General features: G+C 51.1%; 1 protein-coding gene across 5 annotated transcripts in view; it reads left to right on the top strand.

The window, feature by feature from the left end:
• The window catches only part of Coro2a (coronin 2A), a 53,664-nt gene extending 36,189 nt beyond the window's left edge, over window positions 1–17,475 (top strand). For all 5 annotated transcript variants that reach the window (XM_006238058.5, XM_063287629.1, XM_017593364.3 and 2 more), the window contains 10 exons: window positions 6,026–6,142; window positions 8,749–8,898; window positions 9,835–10,014; window positions 10,741–10,857; window positions 12,375–12,479; window positions 13,111–13,207; window positions 14,382–14,494; window positions 14,769–14,859; window positions 15,805–16,076; window positions 17,204–17,475. In XM_006238058.5, coding sequence (XP_006238120.1) covers window positions 6,026–6,142; window positions 8,749–8,898; window positions 9,835–10,014; window positions 10,741–10,857; window positions 12,375–12,479; window positions 13,111–13,207; window positions 14,382–14,494; window positions 14,769–14,859; window positions 15,805–16,076; window positions 17,204–17,335 — 1,374 coding nt within the window. In that variant the 3' untranslated portion in view covers window positions 17,336–17,475. The remainder of the gene's footprint in view (window positions 1–6,025; window positions 6,143–8,748; window positions 8,899–9,834; window positions 10,015–10,740; window positions 10,858–12,374; window positions 12,480–13,110; window positions 13,208–14,381; window positions 14,495–14,768; window positions 14,860–15,804; window positions 16,077–17,203) is intronic.
• The last annotated feature ends 1,229 nt before the right edge of the window (window positions 17,476–18,704 follow it).

Below are 18,704 nucleotides of genomic sequence, written 5' to 3'. Positions count from 1 at the left end.
TCACATGCATGCACATAACACACACACTCACTCACACACATAACACACACACAACACACACACACACACACAACACACACACACTTGGTAGTCTAAAACTACTACCCACACCTATGGCACTTGGGAAGCTGAAGCAGAAGGATAACCCCAACCCAGGCTACCCAGGGACACCTTGTCCCGCAACAAACCAAACAAGCCAAGCATCTGATTGATTCCAGTTCAGGGCTGTTCTGAGTGAAGCTGCCTCTCTGTGATCACTTCCTCTGTGAACACTAAAGACGGCTGCTGTATCATAAGGTAGCCATGAACTCAATGTTCTTAGAAACTGCAGGGTAGGTGACCTGGCATACACCTGTAACCCCAGCAGTCCAGAGGCTGAGGCAGGAGGATTGCCCAGAGTTTAAGGTCAGCCTGGGTTGCACAGTAAGACCTCATCTTTAAAACCGAAACAAATTAAACTTCTCACAACTCTTTCCCTCTTTGGTGGGTAAGTGGATATTGAGATGAGGTCTACCATCGCACCCAGCCAGACTAGGCAGAGCTCACCAGGTAGCCCCAGGTGGCCTTGAAGTGGAGGCGGTCCTCCTGCCTCAGCTTCAAGTGCTTCAGATACAGGTGTGAGCCACCTTTTGTTGAGGATCTGAAATAGAAATGTTTCTTTTCTTTTCCTTTTTCTTTCTTTCTTTCTTTTTTTAATATATCTTTAGGGCAGGGGCTCTCTATGTAGCCCAGGCTAGCCTCAAGCTGGTGTTTTTCATTGCCTCGGCCTCCCAAAGACTGAGATTACAAGCATAAGCCACCACACCTGGCCACATCCAGTAAGTCTGAACGGGCACTAAATGCAGAGAAAGGGATGGGGACCCACCAGTGCCCTGCTTCCTAGAAGTCAACAGCATAGCAGCCACTTTAGCATAGTAGATGTAGGGTATTTGCACATACTGGAGCCTCACTGACACTGGCCTGTTTGGAAAAAGTATTACCCATTGTCTAGATGGGCTGCTGGGGCCCTATGAGCTATAGATGAGAACCCTGGGGCTGGGTGTGGCAAGAAAGTCTCCTGATCTCCTAATCCACCCTTCCCTGCTGCAGTGGCAGCTCACTGCCTGTTTATGCTTGGCATCTCGCTGGTTCAGAGATTGCCACCAAGCCAGGCCCAGAGAAGTGTGGGCACAAGGGTGAGTGAAAGCAGCATAGCCCCACTGCCCCTACTGAAAGTGCAGGGCAGAGCGCAGCTTGCCTTAGCCTCCTGTCCTAGATCTTACCAGAGTATCTCCCATGCAGAGATTCAAAGCTTAGAAAGGGTGCCACCTCAGGCAAGGTGCCTCTCCCCTGTGCACGGAGCAGTGAGTCTCTGGAAGAAGGCCAGAAGGGTGAGTTTCACAACCTACCCTGCAGCCTTGGCAACTGAAGTCTGCTGGGGTACAAAGGGGAATGGCGAGGTGTGTGCAGAAGCTGCCTGGAACCTCCAAACAGGATAGAAGGTCTGGACTTTGAGGCCTGCGCCTGTACCAGACAGAGCCTCCCAGGGCATGAGGGATGTGAACTTTGGGTGAGGTATAGAAGAAGAAAGGAAAAAACAGACAGAGCCCAGGAGGTAGGCCCTGGGACACTGATATACAAAGACCAGATCAAAGGGGCCTAGGACTTGGGGTCCAAATGATCACCTTAACAGTGCTGGTCTAGAAGAAATGGAGAGGACCGTTCACTGGGTTCTTAAACTGGTATAGGAAGTGGTGTGTGTGTGTGTGTGTGTGTGTGTGTGTGTGTGTGTGCGTGTGTGCGTGTGTGCGTGTGTGCGTGTGTGTGTGTATGTACATTTGTGTGTGCGCATGTGTGTGCGCATGTGTGTGTGCATGTATGTGTGTGTATGTGTGTGTGTTTATCTGCGTGCATGTGTCTGTCTTTCCATACATGTGCATTGTTTGTGTGTCTTCTGTGTGCATGTATGCAAGTATATGCACAAGTATATGTATGTGCATATGCACATGTTTGCATATATCCATGTATGTGCTTGTGTGTGTGCACATGTGTTCATGTGTATATTGGTGGATAAGTTTGTGTGTCTGTGTGTGTATTTGACTCTACCCCCACCACCTGAACAGTTTGTTCTCACACTAAATATATCCCTGGGCCCTGGAACATACCAAGCAACAATTAAAGTTGGGTGTGTTTTGGGTGTAGCCCAAGGCAGCTTAGCATATATGACACCCAAGTTCCTTCCCCAGCACCCTACAAAACTGTGGGTGGATAGTTGCAGTGGCTTCAGATGGACCGATGCAGGCTGCTTTGTAGAGCCTTATGCCCCAGCAAAGGCTCTACACACTTCTCACACACACACACACACACACACACACACACACACACACACACACACACACTGCAAGTGAATTTTTCAATTCCCCTATTCTGTAGAGGAAGAAACCAAGGCCCTGGGCCGAGCTCAGAGGCCCAGCTTGAACAGTAATGAAGTGGTGTAGCCGAGGTTCAACCCCAGGAAGCAGGAGTCAGCTGAACTTCAGCCCTACTGTGTGATTTCTCTGTTCCCCCACCCAGGCCGCTCCGGCTCCACTTTGTAATTGGGAGGAGCTTGAAGCGGTAAGCTCTCTTGTAGTAGGTAGAGCCATGCTCCCAGGCCCACCATAACTCTCCCTATCCCAGAACCTGGATCTGTAGCTGCCCCACCCCCACCGTTCATTGTACCTTGTAGGAATCCTAACTTCTACCCTCTCCACCTGTCTCAGGGCAGCCCCCATTGACTTGTAGTCCTACACAGTCTTGGTAGCCAGCTCCTGTAACCAGCCAGGCCTGGCTGAGGTTTGAGAGAGGCAGCACTGTCACCCCTGACTTAAAGTTTGGTGTTCCAATAAACCAGAAGCTTCTCCCTGGCTGAGTGCAGATCTAATGGACAGAAAGATAAAAACAGCCTACTAATTGTAAATGCCTCCCAGACAGGCTTTTAGCAGCCTAGTCAATAGCTTCAGACAACTAAATCACTAATGCTCTGGGTCTTGAGTGGGAGGAGTGGGCTGATGTGGCTTCGGCTCTGTGGGCCCCAGAGGAGCCCAGCTCTGATGGTCAACCTAGCCCTGAAGCAACAGACTCTACAGGAGGTGAGGATGAGGGTGTGGTGTAGGTGGCCTGTTGGCTGCTTGCCTAGGATTAGCCCAAGACCTGCCTTGCAATTGGCATTTCCTGAGAAACCTGCAGGGCAGAAACAAGGCCATGGCTCTGGGCCAGAGAACAAAGATAAAGGCCCAGAGCAATCAGACTTATAGCAAAAGATTCTGTATTGCCGTACCCTTTGACCCAGGAAGTGGTACAAGAAAAGGGAAAGAATGTAGAAAGCAGGGCCAGGGCAATCACTCCTCAGAGTATAGGAAGTCCACCAGAAGTTCACTTCGACTTGTTGGGCAGAGGCCCGGCTCTGTTCCTCTGAGTCCCAATGGCCCTGGGAGTGTCCCTCCTCTAGTCTGCTTGAGAGTATTGTGATCCATTGGTGATGCCTGCCACAGGTATAGCATTAGAAAGCCTGGCCTGTGTGTTCACCATTCCTACATGCCTGAAAATGCTTTGAACTCGAGAACCAAGCCTCAACTAACCCTAGAAGGACCATCTGTTCAGAAATGTAGTTATGAGTTCCCACTTCATAGTCCTGGCTGATCTGGAACTTGATATGATATGTAGATCAGATTGTGTTCAGCCTATGGACACTCAGTCCTTCTGCCTCTGCCTCCCAAGTGCTGGGATTACAGAAATAAATGCCTTTTCTGTTTTATGCCAAAAAAACACGGAAAATTGCTTTCAAAGAATAATAGTAGTCACACCTATAACCTCAGCACATAGGAAGCAGAGTTGAGGATTAAAAGTACAAAACTGGGCTGGAGAGATGGCTCAGTGGTTAAGAGCAGTGACTGCTCTTCCAAAGGTCCTGAGTTCAAATCCCAGCAACCACATGGTGGCTTACAACCATCTGTAATGAGATCTGATGCCCTCTTCTGGTGTGTCTGAACAGCTACAGTGTACTTATATATAATAAATAAATAAATCTTTAAAAAAAATAAATAAAAGTACAAAACTAGGGACTGGAGAGATGGCTCAGTGATTAAGAGCACCAGGTGCTCTTCCAGAGGTCCTGAGTTCAATCCCCAGCAACCACATGTTGGCTCACAATTATCTATAATGGGATCTGATGCCCTCTTCTGGCACGCAGATGCACTTGCAGATAGAGCTCCATATATATAAAATAAATCTTTAAAAAATTTGCTGTATGATGAGTTGAAGGCCAGCCTGGGCTACAAGAGATTATATCTCAAGAAAAAAGGGGGGGGGGAGAAAATGATTAAAAGAAGTCCATGTTTCCATCATCTGCACACAAACAGTTGTTAGTGCTGCTGCTTCCTACTTACTATTCCTCCTCCCCTCTTCTTCCTCCTGCCTTCTTCCTCCTTCCTTCCTCTTCCTCTTCCTCCTTCCTTCCCCTTCCTCTTCCTCCTCCTTCTCCTTCCCTCAGCCTTGAGATACAGATTTTCTGCCATGGGCATAGTTACTAGTGCTGAGCCTTTACCTCAGCTCCTCCCTGCTTGTGCTTCTCATTTCCTCTCTCACTTAACCCTTTGCAGTCCTACAAGGAAGAGATTGTTACATTTCAAACCTGAGGAAGGGCCTCGAGGAGTGAAAATAGGTAGAGGACGTGATTGGATTTTAATTTTCAAAACCTCACCCTGAGAGCCAGTTGTGGTGCTTATCTATAAATGCCCTGTAGATCAGGAGTTCAAGGCCAGCCTGAGCAACACTGGGCTGGGGAACCCAGTGCACTCTGGGGACTGTGCACTGAATGGCCTAGAGGCTGGGCAAAGAGCTAAGACTGGTCCCTCACAGGAGGCCTAGGGGACATGACCTGCCTGTCCTGTCCAGGAGGCTGTTGCTTCCAACAATGGAGGCAGAGCCATCTAACTGAGCATGGTAACCCTTTCTATTGCCTCACGCATCACTAGCAAATGACACAACTCCCATTTGGGGTGTGTGTGTGTGTGTGTGTGTGTGTGTGTGTGTGTGCATGCATGTACACGTCCTACCTCCTCCGTGGTGGTCAGGACTGAGCCCAGGGTCTTCAGCATGCCAGGCAGGTGCTCTGCCTCTGATTTCCCTGTTTCCCATGTGTGCGTGACCATTCCACTGCGTCGTCCAGGCTTCCTTTCAGTTCCTGGGCCCAAGAGACCCTCCCGTCTCAGCCTCTAAGTGGCTGGGATAGTAGGACCAAGGCCTAACTAATATCTGATTTTATGTTTAAGTCCAAAATGGCCTCCCTAGTGCTGGGTCACAGATATGTGCCACCTCTCCTGTTGATAAGTAGCCTTTCAACTTGGACTGATGCCTTCAAGGTTCATTCACCGTTTTCCTTTTTCTAGCTGAATAAAATTCCACTGTATAATAACCATGCTCTGCATTGCATTTCCCACATGTCACTTGGTGAGCATCTGGGTGGCCTCCTCCTTTTGGTTGTCATAGACAATGCTGCTGTGGCCTCCTCCTTTTGGTTGTCATAGACAGTGCTGCTGTAGATGCTAATAGAGGAGTCTCAAGTGGACCCCTATTTTCATTTCTCTCAGGGACGAATCTAGGTCCTTGATGGGTCACTCGGTACCTCTCAGCATTTAATAGCCATGCCATTTTCAGAAATGTCTGTACCACATTAGTTCCAACAGTTGCATGGGATGGAAAAGGCCCAGACTGCACACCTACTAGGCACTGGACACTGGGATAGACCATTCCCATGGTCCTCAGTCCAGCCTGTGAAACACCCATTACATCCTACCCTGTGCCAAGGAGGATGGGAAGGTTCAGAAAGGTTAAGTGATTTCCCCGGGGTCACACAGTGGACATGGGAAAGGTATGCTGCCCTGACTCTTCCCCTTACATTTTCCTGCTTGCTTGGTGATGACTGTCTGACTGACGCTACGGTCCATCCTGCCAGCCTCCTGTGATGCTGTGACAGTCTCCTGATGCCTGTGACACTGTTTTACAGACGGGAAAGTTGGACCCTCACTACCCCAAGGTCTGTGGGCACAGAGGGAACGTCTTGGACATCAAGTGGAATCCTTTCGATGACTTTGAGATTGCCTCCTGTTCAGAAGATGCCACGGTGAGTGCCAACACGTCAGGAGCAGAGGAATGCCGGGAGGAGGATGGAAGGCAGGTACCCAAGCCTGCCCTCAGAGACCAGTCCTGGCTTGGTCTCCATAACACTAGGCTGAGGTGATGTCACAGGAAGGAAGTGAGAGCTGGAGGCAACATTGTGGGTGTGTGGGACTTGGGATCCATGGCACCTCTCTAAGGGCCTCAGTTTCCCCTCCTGTAAAATGTAATGGCTGTAATAGCTTCTGCCCATCTCATGAAGATCCAGTGAGACTAGTGTTCTTAGGGGAGCTCGACCCTTGGGGATTTGGAGATGCTGTGAGGAGACCAAGAAAGATCGGGCCATGAATAAACGAAGGACAAGGAATAGACTTATGTGAACGTAGACCCAAAACCACCCCAAGAGGCCAACCAACCCCAAATCTGTGTCACTGGGGGGTGATCTCAAACTCCTGGATTCAAGCAATCCTGTTCCGAGCTCCTGAGAAGCTGGGAGCATAGATAGCAGTCTTCGATACACCCAGCCCCCAGTGAGCTTGAGCTCAAGGCCCAGGCCAGGAGCACACACTTTTCCACACAGTGTTCAGCACTGTTTTTTGTCCCTCTGGCACCCACTTCAAAGATACAGTGGTCGTGACTTAAAACAAAGGGCGCAGTCATAAGCCAATAATTAAAGTATGGATGGTCCTGAGAGATGGGGGTGGGGAGTGAGGGGGTCCTGCCAAGCCTGACAACCCCGTGTATCCATCTCATGGACTCCCATGGTGGCCAGAGAGAACTGACAAGTCGTCCACAGAACTCCACAAACCCAGCAGTAAATGTGTGCATGCTCACACACTCAATAAATAAGGGCAATGTAATTGGGTGTGGATAAAGCCACAGTCAGCCTTTCTTGTCACCCTGCTGTATTCTTTTTATTTTATATATATATATATATACACATTATATATATACATTAAATATATATTATTTATTTATTTAATGTATATTACAGATGGTTGTGAGCCACCATGTGGTTGCTGGGATTTGAACTCAGGACCTCTGGAAGAGCAGTCAGTGCTCTTAACCACTGAGCCATCTCTCCAGCCCACCCTGCTGTATTCTGACTATCACTCTGTCTTCCCAGCACCCTACTGAGTGGGCTGTTTCATAGACAAGCTGGGGATCAGAGAGACACAGCAATTTTCCCAACGTTGCACAGCACAGGCGGCAGAACTGGCTTCAAACTGAGGCCTGTCTGACTTTGGGAACCTCTTCTCTGTCCTGCTTCCCTTGAGAGAAATGACTACATAGAGCAGAAGTGATGGACTGCTAGAAATGTCAGTGCTGCAGGATGCAGCCGCTGAGTTCCTAAATTTAGCTCAGGGCTGCTCGACAGCTGAGACAAAAAGAGAAAGAGACTTTATTATGGAAGGAAGCAGGGTGGGGGAAAGATAGAGAACACTGAGAAAGCTGGTTGGTGGTGCACACCTGGAATCCCAGCTCTGGGGAAGCTGAGGCAGGAAGATCTCAAGTTCAAGGCCAGCCTCATCCTCAGTTGTATGTAAGAGTTTGTCTCAGAGCAGAAAGTTCCGGGTAGGAGCTTGGGGTCAGGCCTGAGAACTTGGCTGGTCTCCAACCCTCAGGCTTATGCAAAACACAGCTGCTCTCCTCAAACCTCTCCTTTAAGGACTGCTCCGAAAATCCCCCTAAAAGATATTACAAACAGGGTGTTTTGTTTTAACTGGGGGGGGGGGTTTGTTTTGAGACAGGGTCTCACAGTGTATCCCAGGCTGACCTTAAAATTATAATCCTCCCACTGTGGATCCCTAGTGCTAGGATCACGGGCATGAACCACCACACCCTACCAGGTCTTCCTGAAAGGCTTCTTTCTGCGTGCTCTGGGGGAGGGGAAGGAACAGGATGCTGGGGCAGGGATGGTAGTGGGGGATGGGGGGCTAGGGGGACTGGGGGGACTGGGTGACTACAACCCCACTGCATGTAAATGAATCCTTGCAAAGTGCTCCCTGCTCCTCCTCCCCAGGACATGGTAGGTGCCATTTCCTTCAGGACACGCCTCCCCCTCCTAAGCCCAGACCTGTCTCCCTCCAGACCCACACACAGAGCAGGTACAGTTCATGGCCTGATGTTAAGGCCAACACCAGGAAATGTCCCTGAGCTGCAAGCAAAGCTTCGTGGGAAACCTGCGTATCTTTGGGATAGGATCTGAACACCAGCGAGAACCCAGCAGAACACGAGAGAGCGAGCACGTTTCCTGGGCTCCATGTCCTATGCTTTCCCTGTGGTCCTGTGTTGTATTTTTCCGGGACGGAGACCTTACCCTTTGCCCTGTAGCCCCTTCCATCCTGGGTCCACCCTGCCTGCTCAGCTCAGGTCATGGTGATGGTCAAAGCCCCTGGGGCAAGTTTGAGAGTAAGGCCTGTCTTCTAGTCAAGATCAGCCCTGCTTATAAGTGGAGGGCTTTGGGGAGTCTCCAGTTTCACCCTGCAGTCGGGGCCCCAGCGGAGGGCAACAACAAGGTCCTTCTGCCAGGCGCTAGTAAATCTCTGGCTTATGATAGCAACAGCCTCGAGATGCCCCCAGCTCACACTCCTGCCTGTGTCTCCCCTCCAGATTAAGATCTGGAACATCCCCAAGCAGCTGCTGACCAGGAACCTCACAACCTACAGGAAGGAGTTGATGGGTCACGCACGCAGGGTGGGGCTGGTGGAGTGGCACCCCACAACTGCCAACATTCTCTTCAGTGCTGGCTATGATTACAAGGTGAGTCTGAGGCTCCCGTACACAGGAAACCACACACAGCGGCACTTCTAGAAGCTTCTCTGAGAGCTCTGTTGACTAGAAAGACTCAGGCAAGGTGTTGGCAGCCTACTGCTTCCACAGGCCTTACTGTTGACTGCCTCCGTGTGAGTGTGTGTGTGTGTGTGTGTGTGTGTGTGTGTGTGTGTGTGTGTGTCCTTGCTTCCTCTCACTGTTAGATTGAGAACCCTTCCTCACCTGTTGTGACCTCATGTCTACTAACTACATCTGTCAAGACCTTGTTGACAGACAGTCCCATTTGAGGTTCTAGGTAGACAGGATCGGGACACAGTTCAGTGCACTCAGTCAACCTCAGGGGAGTGGGCTGGGCTCACCGGACACTTCCCCCATCTCCACCTAGTGCCCAGAGGTCATGGGCCATGGTGACTGCGACCCACCATTCCCAGCACTGGAGACTCTCGGAACCTGTGGCAGCTCATCCTTAGGCTGTGGCTACAGGCTCCTTTGACATCCCTGGTTATGAACAGAAAGCAAGGTGTACTACTCCTGAAAAAACCTCACTGGGTTTGGGGATTTAGCTCAGTGGTAGAGCGCTTGCCTAGGAAGCACAAGGCCCTGGGTTCGGTCCCCAGCTCCGAAAAAAAGAACCAAAAAAAAAAAAACCTCACAGCCCAGGTCCTCCCAACATAAACGTTTTGTTGCTCAAAGGCTGGTGGTGATTTTCTTCAATTAGACAGCCTGACTCCCAGCAGCATCCCGGCTGTGCATACAGCCTCAGCCACACCCCTCAGGAGTGCCCTGGCTGCCAGCTGCACCTTCCCTCCTGGGAGTACTGTGTTTCGCCACCCCACCGCTGCTGCCGCTGCTGCCTGCTGTTGTGTGGCTGTGGGGGCTGGGAGGAAGGGCCACTGTGCTCAGAGACAGCACTCTGCCGGGCAGGTGATGGTGTGGAACCTGGACACAAAGGACTCTGTAATTTCTGGGCCGGTGAGGACAATCAACTGTCACCAAGATGTGATCCTCTCCATGTCCTTCAACACCAACGGCAGCCTGCTGGCCACCACCTGTAAGGACCGCAAGATTCGGATTGTTGACCCCCGACTAGGGATTGTCCTCCAGGTTTGTGCTGGGCCGAGGTTCCAGGGATACTTTGGGAATGGGGTGACAGACAGCATTGTCAGCAGCTGGGCTCAGCCTCTGGAGGCAGCCTCCCTAGCTGGCCTCAGCATCATGGGAGAGGGGGGTGTTGAGATATGCTGTGTCCACTCTACAGATGAGAAAACTAAGGCCAGAGAAAGGAAATGATTAGCCTGTGTAGAGAGGTGGGCTGTGAACCTGTTCTGACCTCAGAGCTGGTCATGTGCCTCTTCTCTGTCACTGGCCAAGGGTCAGGGGCCGCCTTAGGCCGGTACTTTCTGCTTTCTGAGCCTGTGCTCAGAAGCTGCAGTGGACCACTCATCCTTCCTCATTGAAGTTGAATAGGACAATTCGAGTGCCAGTACATAGCCACGCCCTCCTGCCTGGCTCAGGGCAAGTGCTCACTGTGGAGCAGGGTATGATGGCACATGTTGTAATCTTGAGACAGGAGGAGTGAGGGTTCAAGGCCAGCCTGGGCTAGATCACAAGGCCCTGTGTCGAGAAAAGAGCGGAGAGGGGAGAGGTTTGCCCAACTCTATTCAGAAGCGCTCGGTAGAATGAGAGATTTCACTTGAGGACAGGAAGAACCTATGACAGCAAGGTTGCAGCAGGAGCCAAGTGGAGAGGGAGGCAGGAACCCCACCTGCAGCTGGGAGTCCCCTCCCCTCAGCTCCCCAACACTGACCACACCTATCCACTGACCTCCAGGAAGCCAGCTACAAGGGGCATCGGGCCAACAAAGTACTGTTCCTGGGGAACCTCAAGAAGCTGCTATCCACGGGTACGTCCCGCTGGAACAACCGGCAGATGGCCCTGTGGGACCAGGTGAGTCTGTACCTGGCCTCTCCATCGCCCTGCAGCCCAGCCCCACCTCCCTTTGCTCACATGCGCGCACGCGCGCGCGCGCGCGCGCACACACACACACACACACACACACACACACACACACACACACACGTACCTCTCTCTTCCTTCAGCTTCGCACTTAGTCAGCGGGCAGCAGGGCTGGGGGCCAGGGATGAGTACCAGCCAGCCAGGCTTGTACATCTCCTGATTCCGGAAGGAGGTGGGGTCCCAAGAGAGGCTCTGGGGAGGGGCTAAAGCAAGGCGGGGGACATCCGGAGAGCAGGTCCAGGGCTTGCACAGGCCCACTGTGGTTGGAAGGTAAGCAGGGCTGTTCTGTGTTTTCAAGAGCTGGGGACAGAATGCAGGGCCTCCCACCTACCTGCGGTAAAGCACATCTGTCTCCTTCATTTTGTTAAAATAAATGGGTAGCTGGACCTAGCACTTAGCGATGAAGGAGGACTGAGAGCTACATATTGAGTTAAGTCCAGCATGTGAAAACTTATGTGCCTGAAAGCCTTGGTTACAAGGACAGTGAGTTCAAGGCCAGCCTCAACACTGCCTCTCAGTTCTCAATTTTATTTTTTTCTTATTTTTTTAAGATTTATTTATTTTATGTATGTGAGTACACTGTTGCTGTACTCAGACACACCAGAAGAGGCATCAGATCCCATTACAAATGGTTGTGAGCCACCATGTGGTTGCTGGGATTTGAACTCAGGACCTTTGGAAGAGCAGTCAATGCTCTTAACCACTGAGCCGTCTCTCCAGCCCAGTTCTCAATTTTAAAAGAGATATGTAGATGTAGCTCAGTGGTGGGGTGTTTTCCCAATATCATGAATCCCCAGGTTTAATTTTCAATGCTGGAAAAAGAAAAGAAAAGGAGAAAAGAAAAAAAAAAAAAAAAACCAGCCAGGTCGGTCATGCTTACAATCCCAGACAGGAGAATTGCTCTGAGTTCGAGGCTAATGTAGACTACAGAGTGAAGCCCCGTCTCAAATACTTTTCAAAACGATTTGTGAAGAACAAAACTGCTGACAAAGATGACTCAGGGGCTAAGAGTACTTGATGCTCTTGCAGAGCCCCAGGTTTGGTTCCTAGCACCCATGTGGCTGCTCACAACTGTAACTCTAGTTTCTGAGAGTCTGACGCCCTCTGCTGGTATACTCGGGCACTGCATGCACATGGTGCACAGACATGCATACAGGCAGAACACCCACACACATAAAATTAAAAAATGCATAAATATTTTTATAAAAGGCTGACTGTGGGATGGGGCAGTGCTGCCTAAATATCATTTCCTCCAGAGAATAATCCACAGACTCTGTCTTGAAGACCAGGACCTCTTTCCAAAACTTGTCACACAGAACAGCAAGCTTTCTATCTCAAACAACCGCACTCATACACCCACGGCAGCCAGGGCAGCAGTTAGAATCTCAGGACCAATGGGGGGTTCCAGGAGTGGTCCTCCAGACGTGATGGTCTCCCTTCCCTTGCAGGACAACCTTTCTGTGCCCCTCACAGAGGAGGATTTGGATGGCTCCTCTGGTGTGCTATTTCCCTTCTTCGACTCGGACACCAGCATGCTGTACATTGTGGGGAAGGTCAGTCTGGCCTAGGAGGGAGGCAGCCCTCTGGTCCACTGATACAGCAGATAAGATATGCTAAGCTTAGGTCTGGGGATGTTCAGAGAACATCCTAGGGTCCTTGGGGGTACAGGGTGGAGAAGACACCTGGCCTTCCCTTCCTTCCTAGCTCCTCTAGGGCCACCTGAACCGGGGGCTTTGGTGTGACCCCACCCAAGCTTGTTCCTCCCAAACTCATGGTCCAGATGGTGGTTCTCAATGGGGAGTCTTTGAATTTGAATCAGAGTAGCTCTCCATGGGTGGGGATGTCCTGTATCTAGAATCCCTTTTCCCTATTCATTCTTCCGAGTGACTCTGACAATGTAAAATGTCCTCATGGCTGAGAGCCAGGGTGGTCTCTGAGGCCAGTCATTCTGACTGATTGTCATGTGGGAATTTTCCTAGGGCTTCTGCACTAGAGAAACGTAGGTGGGCCAGGTTGTTGGTCAGGGACTTAGCCTTGGCAACTGGCAAAAAATGCTTCCCGGCATCCCTGTATGATATGGGTCCACCAGCTGTCCACTCTGAAAGTCAGGGTGTTGGTACTTAGTCACCAGGGCCAGTGCAGCACTGGTGGCCCAGCACTGACTCTCTGGGTTGCCCTCCCCAGGGAGACGGGAACATCCGCTACTATGAGGTGAGCACTGAGAAGCCTCACCTGACCTACCTGACTGAGTACCGCTCCTACAACCCACAGAAGGGGATCGGTGAGTGGCACTCCAGAGCCATGTGGGGGTCAGGGCACCGGGGCTAGGCCTTGGTGCAGGAAAACATCAGGGAATGACAAAGGGGTCTATGGGCTGTATCCATCTGTTTCTTGATGCCAGTATCAGTACTGAAGCTCGGATGAGTTGGGACAAGCACAGCATGTTGGGGCTCTTGGCTCTAGAATTCCAAGAGGGTTGCCACTGGTGGTGCCTCTCGTATTACCAGATTCCTAAGACAGGGCAAGGCATTTGGCCAATGGGAGCAGGAGGATCCGGAGGTCAAGGTCATCCGTATCTGTATCATAAGCTCAAGGTCATGGCAGGCTTATTTGTGACCTTGTATCAAACAAACAAAGGAAAAAGAGGGGGAAAAAAGAACTGGAGTGGCCATGTCAGGAACATTTAGAAAGCCAGGTTTAGCAATGTACATCTGTAATCCTAGGCTCAGGAGGCCGAGGAGGCCCAAGTATCAGAAGGTTATGGCCAGCCTGGATTATATAACAGCAGGACCCTGCCTCAAAAAAAAAAGAAAAAACCCCAAACAAATGAGGGTTTGTGTTGTATGTATAATGTGTGTTGTTGTTGTTGTTATGTGTAATCCGAGCAGTCAAGAGATACAAGAGATAGAAGCTGGGGGCTGGGGATTTAGCTCAGTGGTAGAGCGCTTACCTAGGAAGCGCAAGGCCCTGGGTTCGGTCCCCAGCTCCGAAAAAAAGAACAAAAAAAAAAAAAAAAAAAAAAGAGATAGAAGCTGGAGGGTCAAGAGTTCAAGGCCACTCTCTGCTCCATAACAAGTTTGAGGCCGGCATTGGCTCCATGAGATCCTGTCTCGAAAAATAAAATACAAAATCGGCATTTAGGTTCTGTGAGGGTGGAAATAGGGGCCTTCGAGCAGAGTAGACCGGCTTCAGGATCCAGCTAAAATGATAAAAATAAGAAATAAAATAATAAACCTTGAAGATGGAGGCTCTGCTTAATTATGGGATCCCGCTTTGTTTCCAGGGTCAGGGCAGCCCAGCTCAGCTATTGGCGAGGAGCTACCCACAGAGGAGAGACATGGGAGGAGGGCAGTTTCTGATCACAGGCGTGCAGTCTGCCTTCGCGCTGCCCACTGGGTCTCTGCAGCCCTAGCCGTGCCAGGATTTCTCACATTTCCTTGCCCATCTGGCCACAGGTATCATGCCAAAGAGAGGTCTCGATGTGTCTTCCTGCGAGATCTTCCGCTTCTACAAACTGATCACAACCAAAAGCCTCATCGAGCCGGTGTCCATGATTGTACCCCGGAGGGTAAGCGATGTGGGCCTGTCTCAGGGACATATTCACCTAGAAGGGCACAGAGCCCGGGGGTGTCAGAATCCCAGATCCCAGTCCGATATTGTGGGAGCCCTTCTCCGGGTCAGTGTGAACGGCCCTCGGACCTGGAATGCTGAGTCTGATCCCCCACTCGCTCTGCTGTGCCCTTGTGTCCCGGCCTGGGCTCCTCACAGCAGGGTTTGGGAGAGAGGGAGAGAGAGAGAGAGACTCCAAGGCTCAGCCTTCACTGTCCCCATTTCCTCTGCAGTCAGAATCCTACCAAGAGGACATCTACCCACCCACCGCAGCTGCCCAGCCCTCCCTGACGGCCCACGAGTGGCTCAGCGGAATGAACAGAGGTGAGTGAGGGAGGCTGGGAGCAGGCTACTAGGGTAGGAAAATGGAGTCCTTGAGGTCCCGAGCAACTGAGAGATTTGGCCTGGATCTTTATTTTGTTGTGTCCTGGTCGGCCAGCCCTGCCCCCCCCCCCCCCCGTGACCTGGTCCCTAAAACCCCTTCTGGTAAAAAGGACATCACTCCATAGAAAAACTGCCACTGTGGCTGCAGAGTGTCTGGGTGCCTCAGCCACATTCCTCCGTCCCTCCCCCATTTCCTCTGGTTATTCTGTGACCCAAGATTCTCTAAGCAATAGACCACTGCCTGACTGGATTCTGCCCCATTCTTGCAATGCAGGCTCTGTCCGCACCTCTGCAACACCCCCACGTTACTTCACGCATCCCTAGAGCATGGGAGGCCTACTACTACATCCCTCTTCTCAGACACTTCCGTAGGCCCTGCTCATCCCCCCCACCAGCCCCCAATCTCCTGCGTCTACAACGCTTGTCTGAAGATGTCAAAAAAACAAAACAAAACAAAACCACTATTTTGCTAGACAGATAGCAGAAGATAGTGGGTCTTTTCCTTACAAAGCAAAGCCAAGGCCAGGCAGGGTGGCTCATGCCCTTGGGAGAGCTGAGGCAAGAAGACTGAGTATAGAGCCACCCAGAACTACAGAGCAAGACCCTGTCTAGGGGTAGAAGGGAGAGAGAAAGCCAGGCTTCATCTGAGGAACTCAAGCATCTGGAGGCAGCTCCAGGGTGTGCACGTGTGCTCCGCTGTTCGGTTTGTTCGTACATTGCTGGTTTCCTTTCCCACACATGTGCTTCACATGTTGGTACCTGATTGTCCTAGAATGGGTTCGAGACTATCCTCAGAAGCCTCTGCCATGGTTCTAAGTGCCTGCCTGTGTCCACGCCCATCTACCCATGGTCAGTCAGTTCACAGCCTCCTGCTTCCACCCCCAGGGCCTATCATGATGTCCCTTAGACCCGGCTCCGAGCTGCTGGATCCTCAGGCACTGCCTCCGGAGAGACTCCTCTCCAATTCTGTGGTCCAAGTTTCACCTCAGCCCTTAGAACCCGTGAAACAGCCGGCCGAAGATGGTGACCAGGCACCCTTCTCTCTATTGGAAGAGAAGGTAACGAAGTGGACCACGGAGCATCAGCTGGAGGAGAAGTCCTGGCTCACCAACGGCTTTGACATTTTCGAATGCCCGCCACCAAAGACAGAAAATGAGGTAGGAGGGGAGAGGCCTGCAGGATGGGAGAGGGTGGTGGACTACGAGGGTAATGAGGTCAAGGGCAGGTAGCTGGGTGGCCTGGGCTGGGCCTTAACTCACTTGGGGAATTTAATCACCACATGGGCTCTGAACAGCAGCCATAGACCAAGATGATGGATGTGTAGAATACGGTGGTGAGAATGGTCTGAAGTGCAGAAGGGCATGGCTTGGTGCCATTATGGTCCTAGTACCGCACTGAGATTTTGAGACTTGTGTTTCGAGGCAGCGTGCATTCAGCCTCTGCTGTACGCTGGGTTGGTGGACAACCGCTGTGGACAGGCTGCTAATGGGAATAGCCTCAGCCTCAGTTCCCACACTGGAAAGGGAGGTACTAACACTGGCACCCTAAGGAGATATCACAAGCATTTTGGGGAATAGCAGAGACCCTTGCCAGCACCTAAGGGCTATTTCGTACAGTGGTAATTATGGTAAGGGATTAGTTTTCACTTCCCAAAGGAGAAAACTGACTCATAGGGCAGGTGAGGTGATTTGCCTGTGTATTAGCAACTTCTTACTGTTGTTGTTGCTGCTGCTGCTGCTGCTGCTGTGACAAAAGGCTTGGCAGAAACAACTTAAAGCATGGTGGAGAAGGCAAGGCAGCAGGAGCTCAGGGCGGCGGGCTGCGTGGCCTCCACAAGCCAGAGGCAGAGACGGGTGCTGGCACTCAACTTTCAGCCCAGGATCCCAGCCCATTTATTAATGCTACCTACAGTTAGGGTGGGTCCTCCCCCTCTCAGTTAACTCGGTCTAGAAACTCCATAGGTGATTCTAGATCCCGATAGGTTAATATTAGCCACATAGTCTTGTGATGGAAAAAAACAAACCACCCCAAGTCTTCAGGCTTCCGGTCCAAATGCCCTTTGCTCTACCCCTCAGGGATCTGGGGAGGAGAAATAGGATACAAACACGGTGTTATTTGAACTTCGCTGTTGGGTAAAGTCATTGAGGCTTTCGCCACGGCTGAGAAATGGCTGTCCCCTGTTAATATAACCTCTGTCACCAAGTCAAAAGTTTGCGGCTTAGCCTCTGTGCGGTTGCCTATCCCAGCCACCCAGATGACCTCACTCTGCACTGTGCTTCCGCAGCTGCTGCAGATGTTTTACCGGCAACAGGAGGAGATCCGGAGGCTCCGGGAGCTGTTAATCCAGAGAGAGGTCCAGACCAAGCAGCTGGAACTGGAGATCAAAAACCTGCGGATGGTCTTAGGACAGTTCTGAGCAGAGGTCTCCTCCATCCTTGCCCTCAGGGACACCGCTAGGCTCTGTGGAGAGGTCCAGAACCAAACCGCAGGTCCCCGAGAACAACCACTATTTCTATATTTTATACCAGGAAAACAAAACTCTGTTTCTGAAAGAGACCCCACTGGGACATGGTGCCGCTTTCCTGTCGCCTTCTCGAAGCTGCAGTTCCTGCCCTGGCTGGTTTAGATTACACCCTACCTTCTGCTGAATTCTGATTTTAAGGGCTGGTGAGGAGCTATGACCTCCCAGAGGGGAAAAACTTGAAAGAGCTGGAAGGATTTGGGTAGGTCAACCTGCCTGTGGTTTGCAACTCTGGCCATAGACTAGGAGGCAGTTTTGCTCAGTGGGCTCATTCCAGAAGATACCCCCGGCTCCATCAGCCGGCTTTGGAATAGCTACTTTGACAGCTAAATTATTTTTTAGAAGTTCGAAAAACGGGCTGGGGATTTAGCTCAGTGGTAGAGCGCTTACCTAGGAAGCGCAAGGCCCTGGGTTCGGTCCCCAGCTCCGAAAAAAAGAACCAAAAAAAAAAAAAAAAAAAAAAAGAAGTTCGAAAAACACTGCACTGGTCATTTTATAGTAAGGAAACTGAGGTCCAGAGAGAGAGAAGTAAGATCTGTTTCCTGGCAGGGCTGAACTGAGGTCCTGTCCGTCTGGGTCTGTCTGACAATGCTGTTGCCAGTCCCCACAGTAAGATCCTTTGGTTCTGCCTGCAGCTGTGTCCAGACTTATCTGATAACCTCTTACTGAATGCTTTTCTCTCTGGTCTCGGTTTTTCCATTTGAGCAAGGGGAAGGTTCGAATGAGCTGCCCACTCTGTGACTTTCCACCAGAGACTAGATTTTGACCGTACCCTTTGACGTGATGACCTCAATTGAGTGCAGAAATTCAGTCTGGCAGAGGGGCTCAATCTGAGAGGAATGAGTGAAGATTTAGCCCGATCCTAAACCACAGACAGGCGGCCAAACCCATCCTTCCAACCAGAATCAGTCACATGTGGGTAGAATGTTCCATAGGTAGGGACACAGACCCTCAGAGCCGTGTCCATGTCTGTTGTCTCCAGGAGGGCAGAAACATACTTCCACCCAGGGTATCTAAAATCCTCTGGGAGGTGGGGGGGGGTGTCCAGTACTGGATGTGACAAAGCCACCAGTAAGGACTCTGGTTGACTGCACTGGGTGAGAAAATGGGTCCAGATGGCACCTGGTCTGAAAGCCTGCAGCCCTCCCTTGTGTGTCTTGTGCCCAATTCTGAGGCTCTTTTCTTTCTTGTTGTACAGCAAGCCCAGCTGGTGCCTGAGAAGAACTTGAGACAAGGTTTACAGGAGATACCCCCACCCCCATCG

The sequence above is a fragment of the Rattus norvegicus genome, chromosome 5 (genome assembly GCF_036323735.1).
Source record: "Rattus norvegicus strain BN/NHsdMcwi chromosome 5, GRCr8, whole genome shotgun sequence".
Taxonomy (NCBI): Eukaryota; Metazoa; Chordata; class Mammalia; order Rodentia; family Muridae; genus Rattus; species Rattus norvegicus.
The sequence above is the reverse complement of the archived record's forward strand: the minus strand, read 5'-3'. Positions and strand labels throughout refer to the sequence as shown.